This window comes from Mobula birostris, chromosome 3, assembly GCF_030028105.1.
Source record: "Mobula birostris isolate sMobBir1 chromosome 3, sMobBir1.hap1, whole genome shotgun sequence".
NCBI lineage: Eukaryota > Metazoa > Chordata > Chondrichthyes > Myliobatiformes > Myliobatidae > Mobula > Mobula birostris.
Genome location: NC_092372.1, coordinates 2,818,663 through 2,843,383, shown reverse-complemented (window position 1 = coordinate 2,843,383; position 24,721 = coordinate 2,818,663). Strand labels below are relative to the sequence as shown.

Sequence of the window (24,721 nt, the reverse complement as noted above, 5' to 3'; positions counted from 1 at the left end):
CCAAGGAAGGGTCACACTGTGGGAGGGGTGGTACCGAGGGAGTCACACTGTGGGAGGGGTGGTACCAAGGAAGGGTCACACTGTGGGAGGGGTGGTACCGAGGGAGTCACACTGTGGGAGGGGTGGTACTGAGGGAGTCACACTGAGGGGGGGTGGTACTGAGGGAGTCACACTGTGGGAGGGGTGGTACTGAAGGAGGGTCACACTGTGGGAGGGGTGGTACTGAGCGAGTCACACTGTGGGGGGGTGGTACTGAGGGAGGGTCACACTGTGGGAGGGATGGTACTGAAGGAGTCACACTGTGGGAGGGGTGGTACTGAGGGAGGGTCACACTGAGAGGGGGTGGTACTAAGGGAGTCACACTGTGGCGGGTGGTACTGAGGGAGGGTCACACTGTACGAGGGGTGGTACTGAGGGAGTCACACTGTGGGAGCGGTGGTACCGAGGGAGGGTCACACTGTAGGTGGGGTGGTACCGAGGGAGGGTCACACTGTGGGGGGGTGGTACTGAGGGGGGGGGTCACACTGTGGGAGGGGTGGTACCGAGGGAGTCACACTGTGGGAGGGGTGGTACCGAGGGAGGGTCACACGGTGGGAGGGGTGGTACTGAGGGAGGGTCACACTGTGGGAGGGGTGGTACTGAGGGAGGGTCACACTGTGGGAGGGGTGGTACTGAGGGAGAGTCACACTGTGGGAGGGGTGGTACTGAGGGAGTCACACTGTGGGAGGGGTGGTACTGAGAGAGTCACACTGTGGGAGGGGTGGTACTGAGGAGTCACACTGAGGCGGGGTGGTATTGGAGGGGCACACAGTGGGAGGGGTGGTACTGAGGGAGGGGCACACAGTGGGAGGGGTGGTACAGAGGGAGTCACACTGTGGGAGGGGTGGTACTGAGGGAGTCACACTGTGGGAGGGGTGGTACTGAGGAGTCACACTGAGGGGGGGTGGTATTGAGGGAGGGGCACACAGTGGGAGGGGTGGTACTGAGGGAGTCACACTGTGGGAGGCGTGGTACTGAGGGAGTCACACTGTGGGAGGGGTGGTACTGAGGGAGGGTCACACTGAGGGGGGATGGTACTGAGGGAGGGGTGGTACCGAGGGAGGGTCACACTGTGGGCAGGGTGGTACCGAAGGAGGGTCACACTGTGGGCAGGGTGGTACTGAGGGAGGGTCACACTGTGGGCAGGGTGGTACTGAGGGAGAGTCACACTGTGGGAGGGGTGGTACTGAGGGAGTCACACTGTGGGAGGGGTGGTACCGAGGAAGGGTCACACTGTGGGAGGGGTGGTACTGAGGAAGAGTCACACTGTGGGAGGGGTGGTACAGAGGGAAGGTCACACTGTGGGAGGGGTGGTACTGAGGGAGGGTCACACTGTGGGCAGGGTGGTACTGAGGGAGGGTCACACTGTGGGCGGGGTGGTACTGAGGGAGGGTCACACTGTGGGCGGGGTGGTACTGAGGGAGAGTCACACTGTGGGAGGGGTGGTACAGAGGGAAGGTCACACTGTAGGAGGGGTGGTACTGAGGGAGGGTCACACTGTGGGCAGGGTGGTACTGAGGGAGGGTCACACTGTGGGCGGGGTGGTACTGAGGGAGAGTCACACTGTGGGAGGGGTGGTACTGAGGGAGGGTCACACTGTGGGCGGGGTGGTACTGAGGGAGGATCACACTGTGGGAGGGGTGGTACCGAGGGAGGGTCACACTGTGGGAGGGGTGGTACTGAGGGAGTCACACTGTGGGAGGGGTGGTACAGAGGGAGGGTCACACTGTGGGAGGGGTGGTACTGAGGGAGTCACACTGTGGGAGGGGTGGTACTGAGGGAGGGTCACACTGTGGGAGGGGTGGTACTGAGGGAGGGTCACACTGTGGGAGGGGTGGTACTGATGGAGGGTCACACTGTGGGAGGGGTGGTACTGAGGGAGTCACACTGTGGGAGGGGTGGTACTGATGGAGGGTCACACTGTGGGAGGGGTGGTACTGAAGGAGGGTCACACTGAGGAGGGGTGGTACTGAGGGAGGGTCACACTGCGGGAGGGCAGTATTGAGGGAGGGTCACACTGTGGGAGGGGTGGTACTGAGGGAGGGTCACACTGTGGGAGGGGTGGTACTGAGGGAGGGTCACACTGAGGGGGGGTGGTACTGAGGGAGGGTCACACTGTGGGAGGGGTGGTACTGAGGGAGTCACACTGTGGGAGGGGTGGCACTGAGGGAGGGTCACACTGTGGGAGGGGTGGTACCGAGGGAGTCACACTGAGGGGCGGTGGTACCGAGGAAGTCACACTGAGGGGGGGTGGTACCGAGGGAGGGTCACACTGTGGGAGGGGTGGTACCGAGGGAGAGTCACACTGTGGGAGGGGTGGTACTGAGGGAGAGTCACACTGTGGGAGGGGTGGTACCGAGGGAGGGTCACACTGAGGGAGGGATGGTACCGAGGGAGAGTCACACTGTGGGAGGGGTGGTACTGAGGGAGAGTCACACTGTGGGAGGGGTGGTACCGAGGGAGGGTCACACTGAGGGAGGGATGGTACTGAGGGAGGGTCACACTGTGGGAGGGGTGGTACTGAGGAAGGGTCACACTGTGGGAGGTGGTACTGAGGGAGGGTCACACTGTAGGAGGGGTGGTACTGAGGGAGGGATGGTACTGAGGGAGAGTCACACTGTGGGCGGGTGGTACTGAGGGAGGGTCACACTGTGGGAGGGGTGGTACCGAGGGAGGGTCACACTGTAGGGGGGGGTGGTACAGAGGGAGGGTCACACTGTGGGAGGGGTGGTACTGAGGGAGGGTCACACTGAGGGAGGGATGGTACTGAGGGAGGGTCACACTGTGGGAGGGGTGGTACTGAGGAAGGGTCACACTGTGGGAGGTGGTACTGAGGGAGGGTCACACTGTAGGAGGGGTGGTACTGAGGGAGGGATGGTACTGAGGGAGAGTCACACTGTGGGCGGGTGGTACTGAGGGAGGGTCACACTGTGGGGGGTGGTACTGAGTGAGGGTCACACTGTAGGGGGGGTGGTACAGAGGGAAGGTCACACTGTGGGGGGGGGGTGGTACCGAGGGAGGGTCACACTGTGGGGGTGGAGGGTGGTACTGAGGGAGTCACACTGAGGGAGGGGTGGTACTGAGGGAGTCACACTGTGGGAGGGGTGGTACTGATGGAGGGTCACACTGTGGGAGGGGTGGTACCGAGGGAGGGTCACACTGTAGGGGGGGGGTGGTACAGAGGGAGGGTCACACTGTGGGAGGGGTGGTACTGAGGGAGGGTCACACTGAGGGAGGGATGGTACTGAGGGAGGGTCACACTGTGGGAGGGGTGGTACTGAGGGAGTCACACTGTGGGAGGGGTGGTACTGATGGAGGGTCACACTGTGGGAGGGGTGGTACTGAGGGAGGGTCACACTGCGGGAGGGCGGTATTGAGGGAGGGTCACACTGTGGGAGGGGTGGTACTGAGGGAGGGTCACACTGTGGGAGGGGTGGTACTGAGGGAGGGTCACACTGTGGGAGGGGTGGTACTGAGGGAGAGTCACACTGTGGGAGGGGTGGTACTGAGGAGTCACACTGAGGCGGGGTGGTATTGGAGGGGCACACAGTGGGAGGGGTGGTACAGAGGGAGTCACACTGTGGGAGGGGTGGTATTGAGGGAGGGGCACACAGTGGGAGGGGTGGTACTGAGGGAGTCACACTGTGGGAGGCGTGGTACTGAGGGAGTCACACTGTGGGAGGGGTGGTACTGAGGGAGGGTCACACTGAGGGGGGATGGTACTGAGGGAGGGGTGGTACCGAGGGAGGGTCACACTGTGGGCAGGGTGGTACTGAGGGAGGGTCACACTGTGGGCGGGGTGGTACTGAGGGAGGGTCACACTGTGGGCGGGGTGGTACTGAGGGAGAGTCACACTGTGGGAGGGGTGGTACAGAGGGAAGGTCACACTGTAGGAGGGGTGGTACTGAGGGAGGGTCACACTGTGGGCAGGGTGGTACTGAGGGAGGGTCACACTGTGGGCGGGGTGGTACTGAGGGAGAGTCACACTGTGGGAGGGGTGGTACTGAGGGAGGGTCACACTGTGGGCGGGGTGGTACTGAGGGAGGATCACACTGTGGGAGGGGTGGTACCGAGGGAGGGTCACACTGTGGGAGGGGTGGTACTGAGGGAGTCACACTGTGGGAGGGGTGGTACAGAGGGAGGGTCACACTGTGGGAGGGGTGGTACTGAGGGAGTCACACTGTGGGAGGGGTGGTACTGAGGGAGGGTCACACTGTGGGAGGGGTGGTACTGAGGGAGGGTCACACTGTGGGAGGGGTGGTACTGATGGAGGGTCACACTGTGGGAGGGGTGGTACTGAGGGAGTCACACTGTGGGAGGGGTGGTACTGATGGAGGGTCACACTGTGGGAGGGGTGGTACTGAAGGAGGGTCACACTGAGGAGGGGTGGTACTGAGGGAGGGTCACACTGCGGGAGGGCAGTATTGAGGGAGGGTCACACTGTGGGAGGGGTGGTACTGAGGGAGGGTCACACTGTGGGAGGGGTGGTACTGAGGGAGGGTCACACTGAGGGGGGGTGGTACTGAGGGAGGGTCACACTGTGGGAGGGGTGGTACTGAGGGAGTCACACTGTGGGAGGGGTGGCACTGAGGGAGGGTCACACTGTGGGAGGGGTGGTACCGAGGGAGTCACACTGAGGGGTGGTGGTACCGAGGAAGTCACACTGAGGGGGGGTGGTACCGAGGGAGGGTCACACTGTGGGAGGGGTGGTACCGAGGGAGAGTCACACTGTGGGAGGGGTGGTACTGAGGGAGAGTCACACTGTGGGAGGGGTGGTACCGAGGGAGGGTCACACTGAGGGAGGGATGGTACCGAGGGAGAGTCACACTGTGGGAGGGGTGGTACTGAGGGAGAGTCACACTGTGGGAGGGGTGGTACCGAGGGAGGGTCACACTGAGGGAGGGATGGTACTGAGGGAGGGTCACACTGTGGGAGGGGTGGTACTGAGGAAGGGTCACACTGTGGGAGGTGGTACTGAGGGAGGGTCACACTGTAGGAGGGGTGGTACTGAGGGAGGGATGGTACTGAGGGAGAGTCACACTGTGGGCGGGTGGTACTGAGGGAGGGTCACACTGTGGGAGGGGTGGTACCGAGGGAGGGTCACACTGTAGGGGGGGGGTGGTACAGAGGGAGGGTCACACTGTGGGAGGGGTGGTACTGAGGGAGGGTCACACTGAGGGAGGGATGGTACTGAGGGAGGGTCACACTGTGGGAGGGGTGGTACTGAGGAAGGGTCACACTGTGGGAGGTGGTACTGAGGGAGGGTCACACTGTAGGAGGGGTGGTACTGAGGGAGGGATGGTACTGAGGGAGAGTCACACTGTGGGCGGGTGGTACTGAGGGAGGGTCACACTGTGGGGGGTGGTACTGAGTGAGGGTCACACTGTAGGGGGGGTGGTACAGAGGGAAGGTCACACTGTGGGGGGGGGGGTGGTACCGAGGGAGGGTCACACTGTGGGGGTGGAGGGTGGTACTGAGGGAGTCACACTGAGGGAGGGGTGGTACTGAGGGAGTCACACTGTGGGAGGGGTGGTACTGATGGAGGGTCACACTGTGGGAGGGGTGGTACCGAGGGAGGGTCACACGGTGGGAGGGGTGGTACTGAGGGAGGGTCACACTGTGGGAGGGGTGGTACTGAGGGAGTCACACTGTGGGAGGGGTGGTACTGATGGAGGGTCACACTGTGGGAGGGGTGGTACTGAGGGAGGGTCACACTGCGGGAGGGCGGTATTGAGGGAGGGTCACACTGTGGGAGGGGTGGTACTGAGGGAGGGTCACACTGTGGGAGGGGTGGTACTGAGGGAGAGTCACACTGTGGGAGGGGTGGTACTGAGGAGTCACACTGAGGCGGGGTGGTATTGGAGGGGCACACAGTGGGAGGGGTGGTACAGAGGGAGTCACACTGTGGGAGGGGTGGTACTGAGGGAGTCACACTGTGGGAGGGGTGGTACTGAGGAGTCACACTGAGGGGGGGTGGTATTGAGGGAGGGGCACACAGTGGGAGGGGTGGTACTGAGGGAGTCACACTGTGGGAGGCGTGGTACTGAGGGAGTCACACTGTGGGAGGGGTGGTACTGAGGGAGGGTCACACTGAGGGGGGATGGTACTGAGGGAGGGGTGGTACCGAGGGAGGGTCACACTGTGGGCAGGGTGGTACTGAGGGAGGGTCACACTGTGGGCAGGGTGGTACTGAGGGAGAGTCACACTGTGGGAGGGGTGGTACTGAGGGAGTCACACTGTGGGAGGGGTGGTACCGAGGAAGGGTCACACTGTGGGAGGGGTGGTACTGAGGGAGAGTCACACTGTGGGAGGGGTGGTACAGAGGGAAGGTCACACTGTGGGAGGGGTGGTACTGAGGGAGGGTCACACTGTGGGCAGGGTGGTACTGAGGGAGGGTCACACTGTGGGCGGGGTGGTACTGAGGGAGAGTCACACTGTGGGAGGGGTGGTACTGAGGGAGGGTCACACTGTGGGCGGGGTGGTACTGAGGGAGGGTCACACTGTGGGAGGGGTGGTACCGAGGGAGGGTCACACTGTGGGAGGGGTGGTACTGAGGGAGTCACACTGTGGGAGGGGTGGTACAGAGGGAGGGTCACACTGTGGGAGGGGTGGTACTGAGGGAGTCACACTGTGGGAGGGGTGGTACTGAGGGAGGGTCACACTGTGGGAGGGGTGGTACTGATGGAGGGTCACACTGTGGGAGGGGTGGTACTGAGGGAGTCACACTGTGGGAGGGGTGGTACTGATGGAGGGTCACACTGTGGGAGGGGTGGTACTGAAGGAGGGTCACACTGAGGAGGGGTGGTACTGAGGGAGGGTCACACTGCGGGAGGGCAGTATTGAGGGAGGGTCACACTGTGGGAGGGGTGGTACTGAGGGAGGGTCACACTGAGGGGGGGTGGTACTGAGGGAGGGTCACACTGTGGGAGGGGTGGTACTGAGGGAGTCACACTGTGGGAGGGGTGGCACTGAGGGAGGGTCACACTGTGGGAGGGGTGGTACCGAGGGAGTCACACTGAGGGGGGGTGGTACCGAGGGAGGGTCACACTGTGGGAGGGGTGGTACTGAGGGAGAGTCACACTGTGGGAGGGGTGGTACCGAGGGAGGGTCACACTGTAGGAGGGGTGGTACTGAGGGAGGGATGGTACTGAGGGAGAGTCACACTGTGGGCGGGTGGTACTGAGGGAGGGTCACACTGTGGGAGGGGTGGTACCGAGGGAGGGTCACACTGTAGGGGGGGGTGGTACAGAGGGAGGGTCACACTGTGGGAGGGGTGGTACTGAGGGAGGGTCACACTGAGGGAGGGATGGTACTGAGGGAGGGTCACACTGTGGGAGGGGTGGTACTGAGGAAGGGTCACACTGTGGGAGGTGGTACTGAGGGAGGGTCACACTGTAGGAGGGGTGGTACTGAGGGAGGGATGGTACTGAGGGAGAGTCACACTGTGGGCGGGTGGTACTGAGGGAGGGTCACACTGTGGGGGGTGGTACTGAGTGAGGGTCACACTGTAGGGGGGGGTGGTACAGAGGGAAGGTCACACTGTGGGGGGGGGGTGGTACCGAGGGAGGGTCACACTGTGGGGGTGGAGGGTGGTACTGAGGGAGTCACACTGAGGTGGGGTGGTACTGAGGGAGAGTCACACTGTGGGAGGGGTGGTACAGAGGGAAGGTCACACTGTGGGAGGGGTGGTACTGAGGGAGGGTCACACTGTGGGCAGGGTGGTACTGAGGGAGGGTCACACTGTGGGCGGGGTGGTACTGAGGGAGGGTCACACTGTGGGAGGGGTGGTACCGAGGGAGGGTCACACTGTGGGAGGGGTGGTACTGAGGGAGTCACACTGTGGGAGGGGTGGTACAGAGGGAGGGTCACACTGTGGGAGGGGTGGTACTGAGGGAGTCACACTGTGGGAGGGGTGGTACTGAGGGAGGGTCACACTGTGGGAGGGGTGGTACTGATGGAGGGTCACACTGTGGGAGGGGTGGTACTGAGGGAGTCACACTGTGGGAGGGGTGGTACTGATGGAGGGTCACACTGTGGGAGGGGTGGTACTGAAGGAGGGTCACACTGAGGAGGGGTGGTACTGAGGGAGGGTCACACTGTAGGGGGGGGTGGTACAGAGGGAGGGTCACACTGTGGGAGGGGTGGTACTGAGGGAGGGTCACACTGAGGGAGGGATGGTACTGAGGGAGGGTCACACTGTGGGAGGGGTGGTACTGAGGAAGGGTCACACTGTGGGAGGTGGTACTGAGGGAGGGTCACACTGTAGGAGGGGTGGTACTGAGGGAGGGATGGTACTGAGGGAGGGTCACACTGAGGGGGGGTGGTACTGAGGGAGGGTCACACTGTAGGGGGGGTGGTACAGAGGGAAGGTCACACTGTGGGGGGGGGGGTGGTACCGAGGGAGGGTCACACTGTGGGGGTGGAGGGTGGTACTGAGGGAGTCACACTGAGGGAGGGGTGGTACTGAGGGAGTCACACTGTGGGAGGGGTGGTACTGATGGAGGGTCACACTGTGGGAGGGGTGGTACCGAGGGAGGGTCACACGGTGGGAGGGGTGGTACTGAGGGAGGGTCACACTGTGGGAGGGGTGGTACTGAGGGAGTCACACTGTGGGAGGGGTGGTACTGATGGAGGGTCACACTGTGGGAGGGGTGGTACTGAGGGAGGGTCACACTGCGGGAGGGCGGTATTGAGGGAGGGTCACACTGTGGGAGGGGTGGTACTGAGGGAGGGTCACACTGTGGGAGGGGTGGTACTGAGGGAGGGTCACACTGTGGGAGGGGTGGTACTGAGGGAGAGTCACACTGTGGGAGGGGTGGTACTGAGGAGTCACACTGAGGCGGGGTGGTATTGGAGGGGCACACAGTGGGAGGGGTGGTACAGAGGGAGTCACACTGTGGGAGGGGTGGTACTGAGGGAGTCACACTGTGGGAGGGGTGGTACTGAGGAGTCACACTGAGGGGGGGTGGTATTGAGGGAGGGGCACACAGTGGGAGGGGTGGTACTGAGGGAGTCACACTGTGGGAGGCGTGGTACTGAGGGAGTCACACTGTGGGAGGGGTGGTACTGAGGGAGGGTCACACTGAGGGGGGATGGTACTGAGGGAGGGGTGGTACCGAGGGAGGGTCACACTGTGGGCAGGGTGGTACTGAGGGAGGGTCACACTGTGGGCAGGGTGGTACTGAGGGAGAGTCACACTGTGGGAGGGGTGGTACTGAGGGAGTCACACTGTGGGAGGGGTGGTACCGAGGAAGGGTCACACTGTGGGAGGGGTGGTACTGAGGGAGAGTCACACTGTGGGAGGGGTGGTACAGAGGGAAGGTCACACTGTGGGAGGGGTGGTACTGAGGGAGGGTCACACTGTGGGCAGGGTGGTACTGAGGGAGGGTCACACTGTGGGCGGGGTGGTACTGAGGGAGAGTCACACTGTGGGAGGGGTGGTACTGAGGGAGGGTCACACTGTGGGCGGGGTGGTACTGAGGGAGGGTCACACTGTGGGAGGGGTGGTACCGAGGGAGGGTCACACTGTGGGAGGGGTGGTACTGAGGGAGTCACACTGTGGGAGGGGTGGTACAGAGGGAGGGTCACACTGTGGGAGGGGTGGTACTGAGGGAGTCACACTGTGGGAGGGGTGGTACTGAGGGAGGGTCACACTGTGGGAGGGGTGGTACTGATGGAGGGTCACACTGTGGGAGGGGTGGTACTGAGGGAGTCACACTGTGGGAGGGGTGGTACTGATGGAGGGTCACACTGTGGGAGGGGTGGTACTGAAGGAGGGTCACACTGAGGAGGGGTGGTACTGAGGGAGGGTCACACTGCGGGAGGGCAGTATTGAGGGAGGGTCACACTGTGGGAGGGGTGGTACTGAGGGAGGGTCACACTGAGGGGGGGTGGTACTGAGGGAGGGTCACACTGTGGGAGGGGTGGTACTGAGGGAGTCACACTGTGGGAGGGGTGGCACTGAGGGAGGGTCACACTGTGGGAGGGGTGGTACCGAGGGAGTCACACTGAGGGGGGGTGGTACCGAGGAAGTCACACTGAGGGGGGGTGGTACCGAGGGAGGGTCACACTGTGGGAGGGGTGGTACCGAGGGAGGGTCACACTGTGGGAGGGGTGGTACTGAGGGAGAGTCACACTGTGGGAGGGGTGGTACCGAGGGAGGGTCACACTGTAGGAGGGGTGGTACTGAGGGAGGGATGGTACTGAGGGAGAGTCACACTGTGGGCGGGTGGTACTGAGGGAGGGTCACACTGTGGGAGGGGTGGTACCGAGGGAGGGTCACACTGTAGGGGGGGGTGGTACAGAGGGAGGGTCACACTGTGGGAGGGGTGGTACTGAGGGAGGGTCACACTGAGGGAGGGATGGTACTGAGGGAGGGTCACACTGTGGGAGGGGTGGTACTGAGGAAGGGTCACACTGTGGGAGGTGGTACTGAGGGAGGGTCACACTGTAGGAGGGGTGGTACTGAGGGAGGGATGGTACTGAGGGAGAGTCACACTGTGGGCGGGTGGTACTGAGGGAGGGTCACACTGTGGGGGGTGGTACTGAGTGAGGGTCACACTGTAGGGGGGGGTGGTACAGAGGGAAGGTCACACTGTGGGGGGGGGGGGTGGTACCGAGGGAGGGTCACACTGTGGGGGTGGAGGGTGGTACTGAGGGAGTCACACTGAGGTGGGGTGGTACTGAGGGAGAGTCACACTGTGGGAGGGGTGGTACAGAGGGAAGGTCACACTGTGGGAGGGGTGGTACTGAGGGAGGGTCACACTGTGGGCAGGGTGGTACTGAGGGAGGGTCACACTGTGGGCGGGGTGGTACTGAGGGAGGGTCACACTGTGGGAGGGGTGGTACCGAGGGAGGGTCACACTGTGGGAGGGGTGGTACTGAGGGAGTCACACTGTGGGAGGGGTGGTACAGAGGGAGGGTCACACTGTGGGAGGGGTGGTACTGAGGGAGTCACACTGTGGGAGGGGTGGTACTGAGGGAGGGTCACACTGTGGGAGGGGTGGTACTGATGGAGGGTCACACTGTGGGAGGGGTGGTACTGAGGGAGTCACACTGTGGGAGGGGTGGTACTGATGGAGGGTCACACTGTGGGAGGGGTGGTACTGAAGGAGGGTCACACTGAGGAGGGGTGGTACTGAGGGAGGGTCACACTGCGGGAGGGCAGTATTGAGGGAGGGTCACACTGTGGGAGGGGTGGTACTGAGGGAGGGTCACACTGAGGGGGGGTGGTACTGAGGGAGGGTCACACTGTGGGAGGGGTGGTACTGAGGGAGTCACACTGTGGGAGGGGTGGCACTGAGGGAGGGTCACACTGTGGGAGGGGTGGTACCGAGGGAGTCACACTGAGGGGGGGTGGTACCGAGGAAGTCACACTGAGGGGGGGTGGTACCGAGGGAGGGTCACACTGTGGGAGGGGTGGTACCAAGGGAGGGTCACACTGTGGGAGGGGTGGTACTGAGGGAGGGTCACACTGTGGGAGGGGTGGTACTGAGGGAGGGTCACACTGAGGGAGGGATGGTACTGAGGGAGGGATGGTACTGAGGGAGAGTCACACTGTGGGCGGGTGGTACTGAGGGAGGGTCACACTGTGGGAGGGGTGGTACCGAGGGAGGGTCACACTGTAGGGGGGGGTGGTACAGAGGGAGGGTCACACTGTGGGAGGGGTGGTACTGAGGGAGGGTCACACTGAGGGAGGGATGGTACTGAGGGAGGGTCACACTGTGGGAGGGGTGGTACTGAGGAAGGGTCACACTGTGGGAGGTGGTACTGAGGGAGTCACACTGTGGGGGTGGGTGGTGGTACTGAGGGAGTCACAATGTGGGGGGTGGTACTGAGGGAGTCACACTGTGGGGGTGGGGGGTGGTACTGAGGGAGTCACACTGTGGGGGTTGGGGGTGGTACTGAGTGATGGTCACACTGGGAAGGGCAGTACTGAGGATCACACTCTGGAAGGGGTGTAACTGCGGGGGGAACATACCATGAGGGGGACAGTTAGAAAACTTTGCTGTTGCAGTCAGCCTGAACAGTAATCTGGAACATTGATCCAAGTGTCTCCAATGAATCATTCAAATCAGCATTTGTTGATATTACTGTTGGCTGCATTGTCACTGCAGCAGTTGGAATTCACTGCCAACTCCCTGTCTTATCTCTGTGTCAACTTCTGGATTTCTCACTGTGCCAGTCCCTGATTTGTCGATGTGCCACCTCCCTAATTTCTCACCGTGTCACCTCCCTGATTTGTCACTGAGCACCTCACTGAATTGGCACTGTGGCACCTCCCTGTTTCTCACTGTGCCATCTCGCTGATTTCCCATGGTACTACCTCCCTGATTTGTCACTGTGACACGTCCCTGATCTGTCACTGTGACACTTCCCTGATCTGTCACTGCACCACCCCCTGATTTGTCACTGTGACACCTCCCTGATCTGTCACTGCACCACTCCGATTTGTCAGTGACACCTCCCTGATCTGTCACTGCACCACTCCCTGATCTGTCACTGCACCACTCCCTGATCTGTCACTGCACCACTCCCTGATTTGTCACTGTGACACCTCCCTGATTTGTCACTGCACCACTCCCTGATTTGTCACTGTGACACCTCCCTGATTTGTCACTGCACCACTCCCTGATCTGTCACTGCACCACTCCCTGATCTGTCACTGTGACACCTCCCTGATCTGTCACTGCACCACTCCCTGATCTGTCACTGTGACACCTCCCTGATCTGTCACTGCACCACTCCCTGATCTGTCACTGTGACACCTCCCTGATCTGTCACTGCACCACTCCTTGATTTGTCACTGTGACACCTCCCTGATTTGTCACTGAGACGTCTGACTGATTTGTCACTGAGACGTCTCCCCGAGTTATCACCGAGACATCTGCCTGATTTGACATTATGCCACCTCCCAAATGCGTCACTCTGACAGTCTCAGATGTGTTACTGTGACATCTGCTTGATTCTCACTGTGACATCTCGCTGATTTCCCATGGTACCACCTCTGTGACTTGTCACCAAACTACCTTCCAGATCTATCACTGAGACATCTCTCTGATTTCTCACTGAGCCACCTCCCTGATTTGACACTGTTTCCCTGAATTGTTACCGTGACTTTATCCTGAATTCTTACCGTGATGTCTCCCTGAATTGTTACTGTAACATCATCCTGAATTGTTACCGTGACGTCATCCTGAATTGTTACCGTGACATCATCTGGAATTGTCACTGTGACATCCTGAATTGTTACCGTGACATCATCCTGAATTGTAACAGTGACGTCTCGCTGAATTGTTACCGTGAAGTCTCATAGAAACATTGAAAACCTACAGCGCAATACAACCCTTCGGCTCAGAATGCTGTGCCGAATATGTACTTACTTTAGAAATTACCTGGGGTTACCCATAGCCCTCTATTTTTTTTTAAACTCCATGTACCTATTCAGGAGTTTCTTAAAAGGCCCTATCGTATCCGCCTCCACCATCGTTGGCGTCAATTCCATCATCTAATTCATTGATATACGGCATAAAATGCAGTCCCAACACCAACCCCTGCAGGACACAACTGGTCACTGGCAGCCAACCAGAAAAGGATCCTTTTATTCCCAAATGTTTGTCACTGAGACACCTCCCTGACTTGCCACTGTGACACCTCCCTGATTTGTCACTGTGATATCTCCCTGATTTGTCACTGAGACACCTTCCTGATTTGTCACTGAGACACTTCCCCGATTTGTCACCGATTTGTCACTGAGCTACTTCCTGATTTGTCACTGAGCCAACTCCCTGATTTGTCACTGAGCCACTCCGATTTGTCACTGAGCCACTCCCTGATTAGTCACTGAGACGCCTCCCTGATTTGTCACTGAGCCAACTCCCTGATTTGTCACTGAGACACCTCCCTGATTTGTCACTGTGACGCCTCCTCCCTGATTTGTCACTGTGACGCCTCCTCCCTGATTTGTCACTGTGACACCTCCCTGATTTGTCACTGAGCCACTCCCTGATTTGTCACTGTGACACCTCCCTGATTTGTCACTGAGCCACCTCCCTGATTTGTCACTGAGACACCTCTCTGATTTGTCACTGAGACACCTCCCTGATTTGTCACTGAGACACCTTCCTGATTTGTCACTGAGACACCTTCCTGATTTGTCACTGAGACACCTCTCTGATTTGTCACTGAGACACCTTCCTGATTTGTCACTGAGACACCTCTCTGATTTGTCACTGAGACACCTTCCTGATTTGTCACTGAGACACCTCCCTGATTTGTCACTGAGCTACTTCCTGATTTGTCACTGAGCCACTCCCTGATTTGTCACTGACCCACCCCCTGCCCTTCAGCCATTTTAGACTATAATACCATAAAACATCAGAGCAGAAATAGGCCGCTCAGCCCATCAAGTCTGCTTGCCATTCCATCATGACTGATTTATTATCTGTCCCATTCGCATTCTCCTGCCTTTTTTCTGTAATCTGTCACGCTCTGGCTAATCAAATATCCATCAACCTCTGCTTTAAATATACTTAATGACTTGGCCTCCACAGTTGTCAGTGGCAATGTACTCCACAGATTCATTTCCCTCTGGCCCTTTTATAACATGGTTCTGCGATATTTACCTGAATGTCAGGGATTATAACTGCAGAGAGTTGTTTGCTATCGATGGTAGTGTCTTTAACAAGCATATATATCCTCTCTGCTTCGGTGAAGCATGATAGTTCCAGAGCCACGGCACCTGAAACACAGGAGGAGCTGGAGTCAGGACCAATCTAATACTGCTGAAGCACAGCCAGCCATGGGCACGGAGATCCTCAAATATTACCATCGCACCGGTACCCCAAACAAAAAAAACAAAACATGACACATTTACAGCAAACCCAGTCAACGTGGCCTCTTCATGAAAGGCAGAGATTAAAGTTCAGCCTTTACGCCCCATCAACATGCCTCTTCATGAAACAACAGAGAATTTAGACTTAAATCTCACATCCATCCCACAACGTGAGGGAATAAAAATCTTTGTGTTATGACTCCATCACAATCTACAGACGTGAATTTAAAAGTCTAATGGCTTGTAGAAAGAAACTGTCCTGTAGCCTGCTGGTCCTGGCTTTAATGCTGTGGTACCGTTTGCCAGACAGAAGCAGCTGTAACAGTTATGGCTGGGGTGACTGATGTCCCCGATGATCTTCCAGGCCTTCTCTCTGCACCTGCTGCTGTAAATGTCCTCAGTTGAGGGAAGTTCACATCCACAGATGCACTGGGCTGTCCGTGCCCTCTCTGCAGTGCCCATACCAGGCAGTGATACAGCCAGTCAGGATGCTGCCAGTGGTGCCCTGTAGAAAGTCTTGAGGGTTTGGGGGCCTATGCCAAACTTCTTCAGTCACAGAAAGGTACAGCACAGAAGCAGGCTCTTTGACCCATCTCTTCCACACTGAAACCATTTAAACTGCCTGCTCCCATTGACTTGTACCAGGACCATAACCCTCCAGACCTCTCTGTCCATGTACCTTCAGGAACTTCCGTTAAACGTTGAAATTGAGCTCACATGCACCACTTGTGCTGGCAGCTCATTCCACGCTCTCATGACCCTGAGTGACCCTCATGTTCCCCTCAAACTTTTCAGCTTTCACTCTTAACACATGATCTCTGGTTCTAGTCCCTCTGAACCTTAGTGGATAAACCCTGCTTGCATTTGCCCTATCTATACCCTTCATAAATTTTGTATCCTATATCACATCTCCTCTCAACCTACTACGTTCTAAAAAATACAGTCCTAACCTGTTCAAATCTTTCTTTCTAACTCAAGTATTCCAGACCCGGCAAAATCCTTGTAAATTTTCTCTGTACTCTTTCAACCTTACTTGCATCTTTCCTGTAGGTCGGTGACCAAAACTGTGCAATACACATCAAATTAGGCCTCAACAATGTCTTAATACAACTTCAACGTAACATCCCATTTCCTGTACTCAATACATTGATTTATGAAGGCCAATGTGCCAAAAGCTTTCTTTACGACCCTATATATCTGTGACGCCATTTTCAACAAATTATATACTGGTATTCCCAGATTGCTTTGTTCTACCACACTCCTCAGTGCCCGATCGTTCACTGTGTATGACCTGCGCTGACTGGTCCTAATGAAGTGCAAAATCTCGCACTTGTTTGCACTAAGTTCCATCTGCCATTTTTCTAGCAGATGCAGGTCCCTCTGCAAGCCAGGATAACCATCCTCGTCCACTACATCCCCAATCTTGCTGTCATCCACAAGTTTGCTGATCCAGTTAACCACATTATCATCCAGACCACTGATATAGAATCAAAACAACATAGAACCCAGCACCACTGGTCACAGGCCTCCAGTCAGAGAGGCAACCCTCTACTACCACTCTCTGGTTTCTCCCACAAAGCCAGTGTCTGATCCAATTTACTACCTCCTCCTGAATGCTGAGTGACTGAACTTTCTTGACCAACCTCCCATGCAGGACCTTGTCAAATGCCTTGCTAAAGTCCATGTAGACAACATCCACTGCCCTGCCTTCATCCAGTTTCCTAGTAACTTCTTGAAAAAGGTCTATAAGTTCGTTATGCATGACCTACCACGCACAAAGTCATTTAGACTATCCAAATACCTATATAACCAGTCTCTCAGAACACCTTCTAAAAACCTCCCCACAACGGAGACAGACTAACCGGCCTCTAATGACCTGGTTTCTGTTCAGTCGTTTTTAAACAGCAGAACACCAATGGCTATCCTCTGATCCTCTGGTACCTCTCCTGTCGCGAAGGATATTTTAATATCACTGCTAGGGGCCTGGCAATTTCTGCACTTGCCACCCCGAGGGTCCACGAGAACACCTTGACAGGCCCTGAGGATTTAATCATCTATTGCTACAAGGTAGCAAACACCTCCTCCTCTGTCACTTTGCCTCACTTCTATAGACTCTGTATCCATCTTCTGAGTAAATACAGATGCAAAGAACGCATTTAAGATTTCCCCATTTGTTTTGGCTCCATACATGGATTACCATTCTAGTCTTCCAGAGGACTGATTTTGTCCCTTGCAATCCTCTTGCTCTTAATTTATCTGTAGAATCCCTTAGGATTCTCCTTCACCTTGTCTGCTAGAGCACCTTCATGCCTTCTTTTAGCCCTCCTGATTTCTTTCTTAAGCATTCTCTTGCATTTCTTATACTCCACAAGCACCTCATTTGTTCCTGCTTGCCTATAGCTGCCATGAACCTGCCATTATCTTCTAGATTATGTACTGCATTGAACTGCTGCTAAGTTAACAAATTTCATGTCACGTGCCGGTGACAATAAACCTGACTCTGAACTTGAAGACCCCTCATCGGAGGGTCAGAGGCAGAGAGGGGCAGCAGCTTTAAATTCCTCGTGTTATTATTTTGGAGGACCTGTCTTGGGCCCAGGACATAAGTGCAACGGTGATGAAACCATGGTAGTGCCTCTACTTCCACAGGAGCTTGCTAAGAATCAGCATGACATCCAAAACTTTGACAAACACCTACAGGTATGTGGTGAAAAGTATATTGACTGGCTGCATCACAACCTGGTATGGCAACACCAATGCCCTTAAATGGTAAATTCTACAAAAAGTAGTCAATATGGCCCATTCCATCATGGCTAAAGCCCTCCCTGCCATTGAGCACACCTACATGGAGGGCTGGCACAAGACAGCAGCTCTACTGGCAGCAACAGACTGGTAGAGTATGTGAAGGAGAGGCCTGCATACTCCACAGGACCTCCGTCTCCTCAGGAAGTAGAGGTGTCTCTTGCCCTTCCTCTCCCCAGCCTCTGTGTTGTGCTCTACTCAAGTCCATCACCCAGGTGCATCCCCCGGTACGTGAGGGTCCTCACCACATCCTCACCATCAATGGTAACAGGGAGCACTGCAGGCTCAGTCTTCCTAAAGTCCATCACCATCTCCCGTGTCTTACTGATGTTGAGCTGCAGATGATTCAGCTTGTACCATTAGACCAGGACCCTGTATTCATCCATTCATCCTCCCATCCTCCCTTTACACACCCAACTATTGCTGAGCCATCAGAGAATTTCTGCAGATGACATGACTCAGTGTTGTATCTAAAGACCGAGGTACAAGAAGGGAGCCAATACAATCCCCTTTGGGGCCCCAGTGTCTGACACACAGCTCAGAAGCTGCAGAAACTGTGGTCTGCCAGTCAGGTAGGAAAGACTGGATGTTTGTCAGTCTTCATCTGGTTATGTACAGTTTTCCATAAATTCTATTGTACTTCTTTTATTCTGTAAATGTCTGCAAGAAAATACACCTAAAGGTAGTATATCGTTGCATATGTGTACTTTGATAATACATGTACTTTCAGCTGTGAATTGTGCGGTTGTGTGAACACAGGCACACTGCTGAAATATAGGTGGGAAGGGATGTAAGAATCAGCACCTGGAGAGCCTGATGTGAAGTGTGGGATTTCTGAACAGTAAAAATGTTTATCATGGAAATGTTGCAACCAATACTGAATGCTTGAATGCAATTCAATATTTAAACTTTATTTAGGTAACGTGCTTTTAAAATAAAACACTAACCTACCTTGATCCACGTAAACATAACTTATTGACACCACATTTCCTGGTGAAATAAACAGATTAACTTCAATTAATTTTGTATAAAGATTCATAACAAATACCTCGGAAAACAGATTACACAATACTAGAATAAAACATTTATGGCAGGGTTTAAATACTCAAGGTGCAATTAAATAAAAAGTGGAAATATAGGCCAAAATCTTGCTTGTCACATTAAAAATGTAATTATTTAAGAATTACCTTTACAAACTTTTAAAACTGTTCGGGTACATAATGAGACACCGGGAGCAAAGGACACCATCAGTGCTTTAGGAGAGAATAAATTCATCCTCTGGAGTAACTACACCAAAAACAATCAAGTAAGAGATGGGGCTAATTTCTCCCTTAGCTTCCCTGGAATCCAACAATGTCCGTTCAGCAGAACGGGCTCAGTGATCCCGTGCAAAATCATAAGACAATAAGACATAGAAGCAGAATGAGGAGCAGCTTCCTGGGGTCATTGCTGTAAATCTCAACCAGCTCCTTCTCTTCAGCTTCTGTAAACCACAAATTTGATCGTTCAGTTCACCCAGAAAGTTCTGGCTTGTGCATTCCCATGTAAATCCCAAACTTTACAGGCACTTTCATTGAGGAATGCTGGAGTACGATGCAGAACAAACTCCAGCCTCGCAACACACGGAATAATTGAAGCAGAAGGTGTAGACACAAGAAGGGGCTGTTGGAACTTGTGTGGCAGGTCAGGAAATCAATCAGGATGGGCAGGGCAATAAATGGGTATGATTGAGGAAGGGGGCATGAATGGAGAATTAAGAATTGCCTCAAGATGGCTTCTGTGGTGAGGAGTCCATGCAAGAAAATAAAGGTAGAAAATATTTTCCCACTATGAGGGCAAATAAGTGATGTATAGTCAATTAATATAAGTAACAAGCTGAGAGTGAAAAGGCACCTTGGTTAATTCTCACACTATATTTTACATTCTGTTATTGTTTTTAAAGGCATAGTCATAGAGCAATACAGCAAAGAAACAGGCCCTTCAGCCCATCTAGTCCATGCCAGACCTTTACTCTGCCTAGTCCCATTGCCTGCACCTGGACCTTAGCCCTCCACAACTCTCCCATCCACGTACCTGTCCAAACTGCTCTTAAGTGTTGAAACTGAACCCACATCCACCACTTCTGCTGGCAGCTTCTTCCACATTCCTGTTGGATCGAGTCCTACAGACGGTTCTCTTGAGCTTCTTCTCTCTCCATAACCCACCTCAACCCACCCCAGTGTCCATCACAAAAATCAGTCTTCTCTAGAACCTTCTGCTTGGATGACATGACATTCCTGATCAGAATATCACAATCCCCTTACCTTTAACGGTAACCCAAACACTACCAGCAGGACCTACTGCTTCTACAGAAAACCATTAAACAAAATACCCTACAACGTTCGCAGTAAAATCTTAACCAGGGCGTTACAAAATGCTTAAAATTCTGAGAGGCATACTTAATGTGGTTATGGTAACAGTATTTTCCTCAGGGTAGGGGAGACAAACCTAGGGTCATAGGTTTAGGGTGTGAAGGGGAAGATTTGAAAGCGACGTGAAGAACAACATTGTCACACAACGGATGGAATGAGCTCCCAGAGGAAGAGGTTGAGGTAAGTATAACATTATCACTCAGGAAGTATTTGGACAGGTACGTGGGGGGAGGGTCTTAGAGTGACATGGGCTGAACGCAGGAAATTGGGACTTGCTGGTGGGCACTGTGGTTAGTATGGACTGTTAAGGGCCTGTATCTGTGCTGTATTGTTCTTTGACTCTATCCTGACCCACCGGTAACCACGTTAAATGTTCAATTGCTTGAAGATTCGGCTCGAACATGCAGTTTGTGGATTGTTGACTATTGCATCTGTACTCTGTATCCAGAACCCCTCTCACTGCCTTTACAAGTGATTGAAGAGATACAAGATTACTGCTTTTGGGGTTTAATCAGGATTTCCATCAGTCAGTGCACCTGTACATCAATAGGAACTGTATCTTCAAAATTAATCTTTTTCAACTCCAACCAACTCCATCATTTACATATAGTGTAAAAACAAACAAATCAACCCCTGATCTTCATCCTTCAGCACATATGGCTCTCTTGCACTTACTTTTGATCTCTAAGTAACTGCTCAGCAGTGAGAAGTACTTGTCCTGAGACAAGTGCAGTGGAAGAGCCATGAGCAGCAGGTTCACCCGCACCACTGTGTTCTGCTTCCTTGTGATATAGAACCGTGTCTGATTCATCTGACGAATAGAGATCTGGAGAGCACAATGATATCAAAAGGAAATATCACTGATTATTTACTTTAATTTATTGTCGCCAAACAATTGATACTAGAGCGTACAATCATCACAGTGATATTTGATTCTGCACTTCGCGCTCCCTGGAGTACAAATCAATAGTAAATATAGTAAAAATTTAAATTATAAATCATAAATAGAAAATAGAAAAATAGAAAGTAAGGTAGTACAAAAAACCGAGATGCAGGTCCGGATATTTGGAGGGTACGGCCCAGATCCGGGTCAGGATCCGTTCAGCAGTCTTATCACAGTTGGAAAGAAGCTGTTCTCAAATCTGGCCGTACGAGTCTTCAAGCTCCTGAGCCTTCTCCCGGAGGGAAGAGGGACAAAAAGTGTGTTGGCTGGGTGGGTCGTGTCCTTGATTATCCTGGCAGCACTGCTCCGACAGCGTGCGGTGTAAAGTGAGCCCAAGGATGGAAGATTGGTTCGTGTGACGTGCTGGGCTGTGTTCACGATCTTCTGCAGCTTCTTCTGGTCTTTGACAGGACAACTTCCATACTCATTATATATAGTGATTATATACTCATAACAAATAGTAAAAAGACCATAAAGACGTAGGAGTAGCATTGAACCATTTCGCCCACTGAGTCTGCACACCATTCCATCATGCAGAGTGGTATGGACAGCCCAGCACATCTGTGGATGTGAACTTCCCTCAGCAGAGGACACTTACAACAGCAGGTGCAGAAAGAAGGCCTGGAAGATCATCAGAGACATCAGTCACCCCAACCATAAACTGTTTCAGCTGCTACCGTCTGGCAAACAGACCAACAGGCTACGGGGCAGCTTCTTTCTACAAGCCATTAGACTTATAAATTCACATGCCTGTACATCGCGACAATCATAACGCAACAATTTTAACTCCCTCATATGTGGAATGGATGTAAGATTTAAATAAATTCACTCTTCATGCCTGATTTGTTATCTGTCTCAACCCCGTTCTCCTGACTTCTTTCCGTAACCTTGATCCCCTGACCAGCATCCACTTTAAATATAAAGTTCAAAGTAAATTTTATTATCAAAGTACAGATATAACACCATAAACAACTCTGAGATTCATTTTCCCGTGGCCATACTCAGCAAATCTATAGAACAGTACTTCCAGCAGAATCAGTGAAAGATCAGCCAGAAAACAACACTGTGCAAATGACAAGAACACGAAATAATAACACAAAGAGTCCTTAAAGTGAGATCATTGGCTGTGGGAACATCTCAATGATGTGGCAAATGAGCGTAGGTATCCACTTTTATTCAGGAGCCTGATGATTGAGGGGTTGTAACTGTTCTTGAACCTGGTGGTGCAAGTTCCAAAACTCTTGCACCTTCTATCTATCTGACGGCAGCAATGAGAAGAGAGCATCACCTGGGTAGTGGGGATCTCTGATGACGGATGCTGGTATCCTACTCCACAACACATCAAAGTTTCAGATGTCATTCCCAATCTCCGCTGACGCCCAAGGAAGTAGAGGCACTGCCATGCTTTCAGTGCAATTGCCCTTAACTGCTGGGTCCACGAGAGATCCTCTGGAATAGTAACACCCAGGAATTTAAAAGTTCCGAACTCCCTCCACCTCCGATCTCTGACGAGGACTGCCTCATGGACCTCTGGTTTCCCACTCATGAAGAATACAATCAAGTTCCTTGGTCTTGCTGACATTGAGTGACAGGTTATGACACCAGTCAGCCAAATTTTCAGACTTGAACCTGTGTGCTGATATCACCACCTTTGATTTGGCTCACAACAAATAGTTTCATCAGCAAACTTGAATAAGAACATAAAAACATAAGAAATAGGAGCAGAAGTCGGCCATCTGGCCCATCGAGCCTGCTCCACCATTCAATAAGGTCATGGCTGATCTGTCCATGGACTCATCTCCAACTACCTGCCTTTTCTCCATAACCATCAATTCTCGTACGATGCAAAAATATATCCAACCTTGTCTTAAATATATTTATTGAGGTAGCCTCCACTGCTTCATTCGGCAGAGAGTTCCACAGATTCACCACCCTCTGGGAAAAGCAGTTCCTCTTCATCTCCATCCTAAATCTACTCCCCCGAATCTTGAGGCTATGTCCCTTAGTTCTAGTCTCACCTATCAGTGGAAACAACTTTCCTGCCTCTGTCTTCTCTATCCCTTTCATAATTTTATATGTTTCTGAGATCTCCTCCCATTCTCCTGAATTCCAGCAACTACAGTCCTAGGCCTACTCCTGCACCTATTGTCTAATCTCTCCTCATGGTCTAACTCCCTCATCTCTGGAACCAGCCTGGTGAACCTTCTCTGCACCGCCTTCAAAGCTAGTATATCCTTCCTCAAGTAAGGAGACCAGAACTGCATGCAATACTCCAGGTGCGGCCTCACCAGTACCCTTTTCATTTGCAGCATAATTTCCCTGCATAACCTTGTCAAAGGCCTTCTGAAAGTCCAAATATACAACATCCACTGCGTCCCCTTTATCTATCCTACTTGTAATCTCCTCAAAGAATTCCAACAGGTTCATCAGGCTGTATTTTCCCTGAAGGAAACCATGCAGACTTTGTCCTATCTTGTCCTGTGTCACCAAGTACTCCATCACCTCATCCTTAACAATCGACTCTAACATCTTCCCAACCACTGAGGTCAGGCTAACTGGTCTATAGTTTCCTTTCTGCTGCCTTCCTCCTTTCTTAAAGAGTGGAGTGATATTTGCAATTTTCCAGTCCTCTGCCACCATGCCAGAGTCCAATGATTCTTGAAAAATCATTTCCAATGCTATTACAATCTCCAACACTACCTCTTTCAGAACCCTTGAGTGCAGTTCCTCTGGTCTGGGTGACATACCTACCTTTAGTTCTTTCAGCTTTTTGAACACATGCTCTCTTGTAACAGTTACTGCACCCACTTCTCTTCCTTCACACACTACAACATCAGGCACACTGCTAGTGTCTTCCACAGTGAAGACTGATGCAAAATACTCATTTACTTCATCAGCCATCTCCTTGTCCCTGTTATTATTTCTCCTGCCTCATTTTCTAGCGGTCCTATATCCACTATCGTTTCTCTTTTATTTTATTTTTAACATACTCGAAAAAAGCTTTTACTATCCAGTTTGATATTATTTGCTATTTGCTTTAATAGTTCATCTTTTCCCTTCTAATAAATTTTTTAGTTGCTCTCTGTAGGGTTTTAAAAACTTCCCAATCCTCTATCTTCCCATTAATTTTTGCTTTGTTGTATGCCCTTTCTTTTGCTTTTACAATAGCTTTGACTTCCCTTGTCAGCCAGAGTTGTACTATTTTACCATTTGAGCATTTCTGTGTTTTTGGAATACACCTTTCTTCTTTTTCCCAGAAACGCATTCCATTGCTGCTCTGCTGTCATCCCTGCCAGCAGCTCCTTCCAATTTACTTTGGCCAACTCCTCTCTCACACCACTGTAACTTTTCTTACTCCACTGAAATACTGCTACATCAGACTTCACTTTCTCACTATCAAATTTCAAGTTGAACTCAATAATATTGTGATCACTGGTTCTGAAAGATTCTTTTACCATAAGCTCCCTCATTGCCTCCAGTTCATTACATAACACCCAATCCAGTATAGCTGATCCCCTAGTAGGCTCAATGACAAACTGCTCTAAAAAGCCACCTCATAGGCATTCAACAAACTCACTCTTGAGATCCATTTCCGACCTGATTTTCCCAACCGACCTGCATGTTAAAATCTCCCATGACTACCATAACATTGCCCTTTTGACTCACCTTTTCTATTTCCCGTTGTAACCTGTG

The 24,721-nt window shown here is 53.3% G+C and overlaps 1 protein-coding gene across 1 annotated transcript in view; it reads right to left on the bottom strand.

Annotated features, from left to right (window-relative positions):
* Window positions 1-24,721, bottom strand: part of LOC140194866 (diacylglycerol kinase theta) — a 240,220-nt gene that overhangs the window by 69,494 nt on the left and 146,005 nt on the right. Inside the window, exons 13-15 of the mRNA XM_072252146.1 lie at window positions 20,761-20,911; window positions 18,626-18,664; window positions 14,664-14,779 (exon numbers count right to left, since the gene is read on the bottom strand). Of these exons, the coding sequence (XP_072108247.1) occupies window positions 14,664-14,779; window positions 18,626-18,664; window positions 20,761-20,911 (306 nt within the window). The remainder of the gene's footprint in view (window positions 1-14,663; window positions 14,780-18,625; window positions 18,665-20,760; window positions 20,912-24,721) is intronic.